The sequence below is a fragment of the Alexandromys fortis genome, unplaced genomic scaffold, assembly GCF_014885135.2.
Source record: "Alexandromys fortis isolate MF-2015 unplaced genomic scaffold, M_Fortis_MF-2015_v1.1 scaffold_9, whole genome shotgun sequence".
Classification (NCBI taxonomy): domain Eukaryota; kingdom Metazoa; phylum Chordata; class Mammalia; order Rodentia; family Cricetidae; genus Alexandromys; species Alexandromys fortis.
Window position 1 is genome coordinate 17,926,705 of NW_026067892.1, and position 12,578 is coordinate 17,939,282.

The following is a 12,578-nucleotide window of genomic DNA, read 5'->3' on the forward strand; positions in this document are numbered from 1 at the left end:
CTTTGCTAGAGTTCTCTAATACTCAAAAGCTTGGTTATAGAGTGGGTTTATAAGGCCTCGTAACAGAGGGATAATGAGTTTAGAGTAAGGTGGGCATGACAAAATACCAAAATGTCAACCAAAAGTACCCCTTGATCGAAAAAAAAAAAAAAGAAAAGAAAAGAAAAGGAAGGAAAGGAAAGGAGCAAGAAACACTAAGTGTGGTTGCACAAGTCTGTTTCTCAGCCAGTCAGGAGGCTGAAGGAGAAGGAATACAAGTTCTAGCCTTGCCTGTTATAATGACATTTAAGTCCTGCCCAGGCAACTCTGTGAGACCCTCACTATAATGTTGTCCTCTTTTTAAATTTTTTGTTTGTTTGTTTGTTTGTTTGTTTTTTGTTTTTCGAGACAGGGTTTCTCTGTGGTTTTGGAGCCTGTCCTGGAACTAGCTCTTGTAGACCAGTCTGGTCTCGAACTCACAGAGATCCACCTGCCTCTCTCTTTTTAAATTTTTGCTGCCTTTTAATCCACACTGTCCGAATCAGCAACTGCAACTCCACTGCTGTGAGCAGTGGTTAGGTCCTGAGGGCTGCAGTTTAAGGGGATTCTGGTCCCTCAGGCACCAACTCTTTCAAAGCTAGGAAGGGAATCTAAATCTCTGTTCCTCTAAAGAACTCAAAATTCAGCTGGGCAGTGGTGGCGCACACACCTTTAATCCCAGCATTTGGGAGGCAGAGGCAAGCAAGATTTCTGTGAGTTTGAGGCCAGCGTGGTCTACAGAGTAAGGTCTAGGACTGGCTCCATAGCTACTGAGAAACCCTGTCTTGAAAAAAAACAAAAAACAAAACAGAACCTCAAGGTTTGAGGTGGAATTCTGCTTCTGCTCCTCAGAGAGGAAGGGAATTATCTTATCTCTTCTCCTTCCAACATCTCTTCAAAAGCCATCCTGCGACAAACAAGCCCTTGTGGGGTTCCCTGCTCCTCCTTAAAATCCCTTCTCCACCTGGCTTCTCCCTACCACTTCCTATCAGCTAGTTGCTCTTGACTGCAGGTGGATTTTATTTAATCAAACATCTTTGCATCATTAAACAAATATTCCAGAGCACAAACAAAAGTAACACACCTTAAAATAATGTTCTACAACATTATAAAGTACAAAAAGGACAAAATACAAAGAAGACTGGGTAGCAGTGTTTTTGCAGAATGTTCAAGGCTTGGGTCAGTCTCAGGTAACATTCCCTCTCTCTGAGAGAGAACATCATGACAAAGCAACATATTTCCAGGTTTCTAAAGATAGTATGGGGCTAACTAATGAAGCTGTATTTTGTGTGTGTAAGACTGGGCCTGGTAGCTCATGGTTGTAATCCCAGAATTTTAAGTCAGTAGCAGAATTGCCACAAGTTTGAGGCAGCTTTGTCTATAAGTCAGGTTCCAGTCTAGTCAAGAACCAGTGCCAATCTAGTGACATTTTTGTCTCAAAAAATAAAACAAAGCCACTCACAAGAAAAAATATTTTTGTCTAATCCTTTTAGGTCCGGTCTATTTCCTGATGAAAGTGTAGGAATATCTTCAAAGAGGTCAGTTTATATTCTGCCAATAGGAAAAAAAGAGAAAGGACTGAGAAAGATTTTCTTGCCTAATCACCTTTGAATAAAAGTAATTTTTTAATTTGTTTTTTTTTTTTTGAGACAGGGTTTCTTGGGGTAGCCCTGGCTGTCCTGGAACTCACTCTGTAGACAAGGCTGGTTTCCAGCTCACAGAGATCTGCTTGCCTCTACCTTCTGAGTGCTGGGATTAAGGATGTGTGTCAACATTGCCTAGCTAAAATTAATTCTTAAATCAAAGAGGAACCTTTGATTTAAGCCATTCTAGTTTCCTTCAGGATTGTTCATAGATGCTTACAAGTAGAATGAACCCAAAATAACCAACGGCTGAAATAAACAAAAACACATTGTGTTCATATTGTGAACATAAAAAGGAAGTTCTGGAGACAATGTCTCTTTCAGTAGCTCTGGCTGCCCTGGAATTTACTATGTAGACCATGCTGGCCTTGAACTCATGGAGATTAGACTACCTCTGCCTCCTCAGTGCTGGAATTAAAGGCATAAAAGAAGTGTGTCCCCATGCCTGATTTATGCATGCAGTATCATAGAAGCCAGAACAGGGAAACAGATTCAGCCTGGGGATACAGTCACAGAAGGCTATGATGTTGTATGACACTTCGTTTGCATTCTGACAAATAAAACTTGCCTGGCTATCAGAGGGCAGAGCTAGTCACTAGTTAACCATAGAGGCCAGGCAGTGGTGTTGGCACACACGTTTAATCCCAGCACTCTGGAGGAAGCAGGAAGATCAGGAGTTCAAGGCCACCCTGGGCTACTTGAGGTTGAACCAGTCTATAAGAGAAACAGAATCAGGTGGTGGTGGCTCATACTTTTGGTCCTAGAACTTGCGATCTCATGTCTTTGATCCCAGCACCTGGGAGGTTCACGCCTATAATGTGACCATCAGGAGGACGAGGCAGGATCTCCCCCATTCAGTCTGAGGGCTGGGTAGAGGTAGGAACTCTCTAGTGAGCGCTCTACTTCTCTCATCTTTCATCCTTGATATCTGACGCAGGCCTTTTATTATGAAGACTAATTAGGATCACACTTCATATGAACCACCCTTTTGGTGCTGAGGGTAGACTTCACATCAGCTAGAAAACCTGGCAGTGCTCTTAACTGCTGAGGCTTCACTTCAGCCCCAAGACTCTATTTTTATTTTTGTGTGTTTGTGTGAGTGTATGTTACATGAGTACAATTCCCTAGGAGGCCAGGAGAAGGCCTCAGAGTTACAGTTGTAAGAGGCATGGTGCTAATATGGCGGCTGGGATGGAACTCTAGGCCTGTGGGAGAGCACAATGTGTTTCTCATTGCTGAACCATCTGTCCAGCTTGTTTTTGTTTGTTTTTAAAACAGTGTTCTCCTCCATAGCCCTGCCTCTCCTCTATCTTAGTATGTAGAGCAGGCTGGTCTATAAGTTACAGAGATAACTGTTGCCAAAGTACAGAGATTAAAAGTACATGGCACCATGCCTGGCCTTCTTTTGGAACTTTTTGATAAGGGATATCAGATTTTACTTTACTTTCTTTCTTCCTTTTACTGCTGGGAAACCTGGGTGTTTTGAATATATACAAATTTCTATAGTGCGAGGACAGTTATATTTAATAGTTTGGCTTCAGGGTGACATTAGTAAGGATGAAAAGTAATTGTTGAATATTTGTTCATAAAGTTATACTTTACCAAATTGCTATAATTATAGCTAGGTGGGGGGGAAAGGCCCCTCAATGCTTGAAAAACAAAGGATGTGTAACTGTGGTCATGTGATCATAAAATTTAACAGAAAAATACATGGAACAACACAAAAAGCTAAATATTTTCTTACGTTTGTTGGTTTTTGTTGAGGTTAAATGAATAAAGAAAATAAAAAGGAAAGAAAAGGGGCTGGAGAGATGGCTCAGGGGTTAAGAGCACTGATTGTTCTACCATAGGTCCTGAGTTCAATTCCCAGCAACCACATGGTGGCTTACAACCATCTCTAATGAGATCTGGTGCCAACTTCTGGCCTGCAGGGACACATGCAGACAGAACATTGTATACATAATAAATAAATAAATCTTTAAAAAAAAAAAAAAAGGAAAGGAAAGGATTCTGCTCCTAGATGTGGTGGAAGAGAAAGTTTATTGTAGACATGTGGGAAAGCAGAATCAGAAGCAGGGACATCGGGGAGAATTCAGAGTGGACATGGCCAGGCTGAGCGGGCTATGTGAGAGTGGGGGTAGAAGTGAGAAGGGAGAGAGGGGAACCAGGTGCAGCAGCCGGGAGCCTAAGTGTACAAAAGGGATGGGTAACCAAAATGTCTGGATTATATAAAATAAAGAATATAGACAGTTATAAAAAGTTTAAAAAAATCATTAAAGAGATTGAATACAGACTATCATAAACAAGTAAAGAAAATTAAGCCACATAAAGATGGAAAATACACAGAGAGTCTGGATTATGTATGTATATTATTGTGTTTTCTTTGAAATTTTTGACTGTGAATGAGCTAAGTACAGAGAGACATTTCATTGTATGGGCTGCTAAACTATATATATATCAACAGAATATAGCATTTAAAATGTTTGCTTTTCATGGCAAACATTCATTCGCTCCTGGCAGCACAGATCTACTTCAAGAGGATGATGGGCATCAAAGAGGCTCCTTATGGAGTTGGTTAGCCATTTGGGCAAGAAACCGCTCTTAACTGGACTGCTTGATGTTGTGCTGTATGAAATGGACATGCAGGACCCGGAGAAAAATGACTGCTGAACTTGCCTAAAGGTGAGATAGTCCTTTAGGTTCCTGCTTCATGAAAGAATCTGCAAGACATTTTGCAGGACACAGAAGAAAGCAACTGATGACCTTTGCCAATACAAGGCATAAGAGATCGTCAAATTTCCTGCTTCATGGAAAAGTCTGCCAGATACTATGGGCCTGTTGGCTGAAGATGGATGCCTTAATGTTACAGAAGAACTTTGGATGACTGTCAAGGTAGTGAGATGTTTCTGTCAATTCTAGACTCTTGGAAGTTGCTAATAATGCACTTTCTGTTTACTTAGATAATATTATATCTGACTGGAGTCTTTGGTGGGTTTGAAGATAGTTATAATCATAAAAGATAAATTAGATATAAAACTTTAGACTCACAGATAGGATAGAGCATTTTCCTTAATTTGCCAAATATAAATGCACCAAATATTGTAACTATAATTCTTGGTTGATAACTATTTTTATATTAACTTTACTAACTTAAAATTAAAACCTTCCCTTTTATTTAGACAGAAACGGAGAGATTATGTGGGATTCCCCTCTGTATGCTGTGAATATGTTTTAATTGGTTAGTAAAGAAACTGCTTTAGGCCTATGGCAAGGCATATATAGAGAGAAGGAAGAGTCAGGGAGACTGCCCTGTAGCTGCTGAATGAGACTGGCCACCAGCCAGATCCTTACCAGTAGGCCACAGCCTCATGGTGATTCACAGATTAATAGCAATGGGTTAATTTAAGATATAAGAGTTAGCTAGAAGTATGCATAAGCTATTGGCCAAACAGTGTTGTAATTAATATAGTTTCTGTGTGATTATTCAGGTCTCAACAGTCAGGAAACAAAGAGCAGTCTTGTCTACAATAAGCTAATTCATATTGAGAAAGTGGTCACCAGCAAGCACAGGGCAGAAGTAGAAGGTAACTAGATTAATAGCTATGTGTTTCTTTAGGAGGAGGTGATGAAAATGTTCTTCAAATACTAGGTGTGATGATGGCATGTTGTCAATATACTCAAGTCTACTGAATTGTATAGTTGTAAATATTCTAGTTCGTGCTGAAGAGATGGCACTGTGGTTAAAAGCACTTGTCTCTCCTGTAGAGGACATGGGATAGATTCCAGCACCCTGTGGCGGTTCACAACCACCATTAATAACAGTTACAGGGAATACTTTGTATTCTTCTGACCTCCAAGCATACACCTGTTACACACACATACATGCAGGCAAAAGCCTCTCCAGAAATGAAAAAACAATCTAAAAAAGTTTGTAAAAATTCCACCTTGCTCAGTGGTTTGTATCTGTAAGTCACAGGCACTACGAGGCAGAGGCAGGAAGATTTCTTGAGCCCAGAAGATCAAAACCTGTCAGGGTCACATGTTGAAAATATATATACACATATGTATAGTAGGTCTCTCTTTGGACCAACAGCTCTCTAATAATTACACCGAGACCTTGTGTGTGTGTGTGTGTGCGCGCGCGCGCGCGCGCACGCGCATTGTTGTTTTGCCCATGTGACAATGTCAGAAGTTACAGTTGTTAGCTTCCATATGGGTAGTATTACATTTGGGGCCTCATCCCAGCCCCTGGCACCCATATTTGGAGTACTGGGCAGGAAAGTTCCGTTCAAGGCTCCTCCTCTGGGAGTTGCCTTAGTCCAAACTCCACCTCTGAGAAAGTCGGTCAAGTGGTGACCCCTTCCCAGGGAAGGTCAAGACCACTCCCATAGGCTATTGAGGCTGCCCCCCAGAGAAAGATCGTGTGGTCTCCGGGTTTTGCATGATCTCCCCTTTTTTCTTCCCCCCGCCATGCCACGAGGTTCATTGCATTAAACATGGGCATCTTTTATTCTGTTTGTTCTGATTGGAATTATTTGCATCAGGGGAGAGGCTCGTTTTAAGAAATATCCCTAACAGGTATTGGGGTTTGAACCAGGTCCTCTGGAAGAGCAGTCAGTGATATTAACTGGTCAGCCCTTCCTCCTGCCCCACCATGGAGAGTTTTAATTATGAAATCTTGTCCTTAGGTTAGATTTGTTTCCAACTAGCTTTGGAGCCTTTCCGGGAACTCACCCTGTAGACCAAGCTGGCTTTAAACTCAGAGATCCACCTGCCTTTGCCTCCCAACTGCCAGAATTAAAAGCGTGAACCACCACTGCCCGGCTTCAATTAGCTCTTAAAACTTAAATTAACCCATATATATTAATCTATATTCTGCCATATGGCCCATTACTCGCCTCAGTACCATTTCTGAGATTTGCAAATAGTAAATAGATCCTGTGTCTCTCCTCTGGAAGTCCTGCCTATCCTCTCTTGCTTATCCTCTCTTGCTTAGCTATTGGTCGTTCAACTCTTTATTAAGCCTATCAGAAGGTGCCTTAGATAGGTGAGGTAAGACAGAGATACATCTTCTGACAGTATACAAAAAGATTATCCTACCACACATGAATGTATCAGTATATTTTCCAAATATTGATTTATTGATTTTTACTATATATATATATATATATATCATACACGTTCATTCTCCCAAGCAAATAGCACTAGAATAGAAAAAGGACAACCACAAGATGGCGGCCACCCCGGCCTGCTCACGTGACTCCCGTTGGTTCTGTAACTAGGGAGAATGGCGTTCGCCTCGGAGCCGGGCACAAGGACAACCGGCTCATTGTTAAGCGAAGCCAAGGTAACCGGGTCGGGCGCGCTCTCGCTCGGCGTCCTGGCGAACGCGCACGCGGGGAGCGCGCACGCCGAACGTCTCTCCGCAGGCGCCGGTTCCTCCCGGAGCTGGGAGGGAGGAGGTGCGGCGTGGAGGAAGAGGGAGAAGTTGGCGCATGCGCCTGAGCTTGACGGCTTTTGAAATGGCTTCGCTGGTAAAGCGGACCCGACTCAGGTGAAGGTCTGGTCAGCGCTTTGCTCGGGAGCGGCGGGAGGCCGAGTCCCAGGGCCGCTTCCGTTCGCGGCGGATCGGCGGAGGGGTCGGGGACGCCGACTGTGGGAGGCCGCGGGCGGGCGGGAGGGCGGGCGATGGCGGCCGCGGCGGGGCAGGCGGGCGACGGACACGGCCCCTTTTGTGCGGGTCGGAGCAGGCCCCGCGCGGCGCGCCCTTCCCCCAGCGCGCCGGCTCCCGGCCCCTCAGGTACGGCCTGCGTCCTTCAGCCTGGCCGTGCGGAGGCCGTGCGTGCCCGAGCTGGCGTTGCCGCGACGCCGAGTCCCCGCCGGTCCTCGGGGTGAGAGGCTCGCTCCGACAGGCCGCAGGGACTGCGATGGCCCGCGGGTCCCCGTGGGCGCCGTGATCGTGCCCTGGGCCGCTGGCTTCCACCGTCGCGGCCTGCGCGCTAGAGAGGCCGGGGCGGGAGGAAGATGGGCGTCACTGCCCTGCCCGTCGGGTCCCCAGTTGGGGATGCTCGGCCCCTCCTTTCCTTGTCTCTTTGACTTAGGGGGAGGGGACGTCTTCCCGGCGGTTCTTTTAGAGCCGTGCGTTCTCCCAACTGCCTTTCCCCTCCTCGGAGTGGAAGGCAAGGTGACAAAGGCCATAGTGACTTCCCTAGTCCTTCAAGTAACGTTCGTTATTAAAATGGTAGTCGTATCGATGCCTTTGCCTTTATGGGGGAGGGGTGTCTCGTTTCCGTTATCGATTTAACCACTGCCTGACCTCCACATTGCCCGAAGAAAGCTCTCAGGCTGGACGTTCGGCGCCTGTCATTTCGTTGTCCGTTTCATTTGTTTATATTCAGTCTCACGGTGTGGCCCTAGCTCTAACACCGGATAAACTATTCTAGCCGGGAATTTAGAGAGATCCACCTGCCTCTGCCTCCTGAGTGCTGGGATTAAAGGCCTGCGCCACCAAACCTGGCCAGGCCTTTTTTTTTTTTTTTTTTTTAAGTATGTCAGGGTAGTCCCTGAAAGAAGTCCCTTTAAGTCCACCCCTAAGGATCCCTTTTAAATAGGGTATACCTTGTCGATAGTGTTTAGTTTTCAGTTTGCACACATTCTATTTCCGGTTCTCTTTTGGAGGATGTCCTTAGTATCAATCAGTTCTCTAAAATAGCCTTTTGTGGTATTTGTAGTTTTTGAACTTTGAAACAAGACTCCTTCCTTCACAGATACCTGCTGTAGAGGAGAAACAAGTGAAGGTTTTTCCCTCCTTGCATCATGGCTCAGTTTGGAGGACAGAAGAACCCACCATGGGCTACTCAGTTTACGGCCACTGCGGTGTCACAACCAGGTCAGGCGATGGAACCCTCGCCCTGTGAATGTGTGTGGAGGGGGGGGGGGGCGGCTGTCTCAATTGGATGGAAGTTAGTGCACCGGAGAGCGATGTGTTCGAAGATGTATCCTTTATTAAGATACTTTTGAAAATTGAAACAACAATAACAAAAAAAAAAACCCTCTGTGTCTAACATTTTGGGCGGTTTTGTAGCTCTTTTTTTCTTTTTTTGTATTTGCATCTTAAGAGTTTTCAGATTTACGACAGACTACTAATGGGTTTGCCATAATCTCTTCACGCGTTATGTGTTCTCGTTCTTCCTCTTCCACTGCGCTTCATCATTTTTGTTTTGCATTTGAGATAGGGCCTCCACTAGCAGTGATCCACACCTGGCTTTTCAAATATCTTAAGTTTATCTCTCCCCTCTCCCCCCAAGTTTTTTGAGACTGGGTTTCTCTGTGTAGTCTGGCTGTCCTGAAACTTACTCTGTAGACCAGGCTGGGCTTGAATTCACAGAGATCTGCCAGCCTCTGCCTCCCTGGAGCTAAATGTGGGCATCACCATGCCAATAGTTAAAATTGCTTTAGTTATGTGTTATAAAACAGTAATTTATTAGAGTGAACCAACCTCCCTCCTTTTCTCTCTTATTTTCCTTTCTTCTTTGTGGTGCTGGGGATTTAATCTATCTGAGTTTCAAGTTCAAATGGAATAACTTTTATTTAGAATGTTTTCAATTTTAAGACATGTTTTGGACCAGGCGTGGTGGCACCTGCCTCAAAACAGAACAAAACCCAAAACCAAAACACTAAACTTAGCCGGGCGGTGGTGGCGCACGCTTTAATCCCAGCACTCGGGAGGCAGAGGCAGGTGGCTCTCTCTAAATTCCTGGCTAGCATAGTTTATCCGGTGTGTTTATCTCTGTGAGTTCGAGGCCAGCCTGATCTACAAGAGCTAGTGCCACGACAGGCTCCAAAGCTACAGAGAAACCCTGTCTCGAAAAAACTTTAAAAAGAACAAACAAACCACTAAACTTAAAATAACAGCAAAAAAGAAAACATACATTTTAAATATATCTAAATGCCATAATTTTAAAAATATTTATGATAGTTTTCCTTAAAAATTTGTTTATTTATGCTGGGCGTGGTGGTGTATGCCTTTAATTCTAGTACTCAGGAGGCAGAGGCAGGTGGATCTCTTTTAGTTTGAGGTCTAAATAGTGAGTTCCATGACAACCAAGACTGTATAGAGAGATCTTGTCTCAACACTCTCCTCTCCAAATAATTTGTGTTTTTTAAAGTTACATTTCTGTGTCCCTCTGGGGGATGGAGACACTGCACATTTGGAAGTCAAGACAAGTGGTGGAAGTTGTTTCTTTCCATTGTGTACAGTAGGTCTCGTGAATTGAATTTAGGTTGCCAGCCTTGGTGGTAAGCACATTTACCCAATGAGCCTTCTCACCTTTTTATCAGTGTGTGTGTGTGTGTGTGTGTGTGTGTGTGTGTGTGTGTGTGTGTGTGTGTGTGTAGGATAGCTTTTGGGAGTTGGTTCTCTCTTTCCACGATGGGTTTTGAGGATTGAACCCAGGCTGTCAGACTTGCATGACGAGTGCTTTTAACCACTGAGTCATATTGCTAGTTCAATTATGGTTTTCACTTGTTTGAATTTAATGTAGAAATACTGACTCTGTAAGAATTTAATTGCCAGGAATCCTAGAGGACACAGCTTAGGCAGTAAAATGCTTGCACAGCACCCACAAAGCCTTGGGTTTATTTCTAGCATCTCATAAACTGGGTGTGCTACTGCATTCCTGAAATCAAGCACTTGTGAGGCAGAGGCAGGAGGATTAGAAAGAAGTTCAAGGCATTCCTTAGTAAGTTTCAGGCCACCCCTGACCACAAGGGGGTGGTCTTTTAAAAACAATATATAACTGGTCTTGGTGTGGGGCATTCCTTTTATCCCAGAGCATTTAGAAGGCAGAGACAAGTGGATTTCTATGAGTGTCTGGGCTGCTTGGTCTATATAGCAAGTTCCAGGACAGGCAAGGGATGCATAGTGAGACCCTGTCTCAACCAAACCAAAACAAACCGAAAAACAATTAAAAACCCAGTAATTAATAGGCTAAGGAAAAAAAAGATAGCTGTAAGCATCATAAAGAAACGCTTAAAGTTGCAAAGAAAAGTTTAAAGAAAAAAGCCATTTTCCAGAGACATTAAACCAAAAGTAAATAAATAAATAAAAAAAAGGCCATTTGTTATTTACTGTGGGTTTTTGTTTTATACTCCCTTACTCCCACCCACCTGGGGCTTTGTACGTGTTAGTTAATCTTCATCAGAATTTTCAGTAGTGTGGTTTTTGTTTATTTTTTGTCTTTTTGTTGTTTTGTTTTTAAGACAGAGATTCTCTGTGTAGCTTTGGAACCTGTCCTGTGACCAGGCTAATCTTGAATTCACAGAAATCCACCTGCTTCTGTTCTTGAGTGCTTGAATTAAAGGCGTGAGCCACGACTGTCCAGCTTTTTTTTAAACATTTATATATTTTTATGTATCTGTATGGGTACATATGTGAAGGTCAAAGGACAGTTTACAACTGTTGAGTTGGTTCTAGACTTCCACCATGTGGATTCCAGAGTTTGAATTCATGTCTCAGGATTGGTAGCAAGCACCCTTATCCATTGGGTAGTTAGTAAGGTTTTTGTGGCTTTGATAAAGACCATAATCAAAAACAACTTGTGGGGGGAAGGATTTCTTTTATCGTAGAACTCTCAGGTGACACTCCGTCACTGAGAGAAATTGAGGCAGGGACTAATACCCCACAGTCTTGTCTACAGGCCCGTTGTGGAGGAATTTTCTCAATTGTGGCTCCCTCTTCTTAGTTAACTCAGAAAAAAAAAAAAGCAGGACAATTGACCCTTTGTCAACTTGAAGAACAAACATGTTTTTCTATTTTAGGGTTATTATTGCTGTGGGAAAAAAAATTAACCCAAAGCAACTTTAGGAGGAAAGGGTTTGTTTCATCTTTCATCTTAAAACTGTCAGGTCACACCCCATCACTGAGAGAAGTCAGGGCAGTATCTCTAGAGAGGAACCTGGAGACTGGAACTGAAGCAGAAACCATGGAGGATATCTCTTCCTGGTTGCTCCTTATAGCTGTCTCAGTCTGCTTTCATGTAGCATCTAGGGCCACCAACCAGGGTAGGCCACAGTGGGCTAGGCCTCCCACATCAATCTCTAAGAAATGTCCCACAGGCTTGAGTATAGGCCAGTGTTGGAGGAATTTTCTCAACTGCTGTCTTAGGGTTTCTTTTGCTGTTAAGAGACACCATAACCATGGCAACTCTTACAGAGGAAAACATTTAAGGGGCTGGCTTATAGTTTAGAGGTTTAGTCTGTTGTCATGGTGGCATGTAGGCAGACAGTGCTGGAGAGGTAGCTGACAGTTCTACATCTGGATCAGCAGGAAGAAAGATTGAGACTACTGGACCTGGCTCCTGCTTCTGAACCCCACACCCCCACAAATATCTATACATGTCTTGGTGTTGTGTTTTGAGATCAGAGCTAAACTTGGATTTACAGTTTAACTAAAGGTGACATTGAACTTGTAGCTTTTTTGGCCTCTATTCCAGGTGCTGCCCTTACACGTATGTACCACCGCACCTGTTTATGCTGTTTGTTGCTAGGGATCACACCTAGGACTTTGTATGTGCTAAGCAGTGCTAAGCAGGCCTTCTACCAGCCAAGTTTCATCCCTAGACCCCACAACTTTTTTAAAAAAATATTTATTATGTATACAATATTCTGTCTGCATATACGCCTGCAGGCTAGAAGAGGACACTAGACCTCATTACAGATGGTTGTGAGCCACCATGTGGTTGCTGGGAATCGAACTCCGATCCTTTGGAAGAGCACGCAATGCTCTTAACCGCTGAGCCATCTCTCCCGCCCCCCCCCCCCCCCCCATCACTACTTTAAAAAAAGGTTTTTGTTTGTTTTGTTTTGAGATTAGGCCTCTCTGTGATAACCCTAGCTGTTCTGGAACTTGATTATATA

General features: G+C 43.8%; 1 protein-coding gene across 3 annotated transcripts in view; it reads left to right on the plus strand.

Annotated features, from left to right (window-relative positions):
• Nucleotides 1-7,050: 7,050 nt before the first annotated feature.
• The window catches only part of Ccar1 (cell division cycle and apoptosis regulator 1), a 49,317-nt gene continuing 43,789 nt past the window's right edge, over nucleotides 7,051-12,578 (plus strand). For 2 of the 3 annotated variants that reach the window (XM_050139332.1, XM_050139351.1), the window contains exons 1-2: nucleotides 7,051-7,215; nucleotides 8,429-8,550. In XM_050139332.1, coding sequence (XP_049995289.1) covers nucleotides 8,478-8,550 — 73 coding nt within the window. In that variant the 5' untranslated portion in view covers nucleotides 7,051-7,215; nucleotides 8,429-8,477. Of the gene's footprint in view, nucleotides 7,222-8,428; nucleotides 8,551-12,578 lie in introns of all 3 variants that reach the window. The other variant, XM_050139342.1, reaches the window with a different exon arrangement.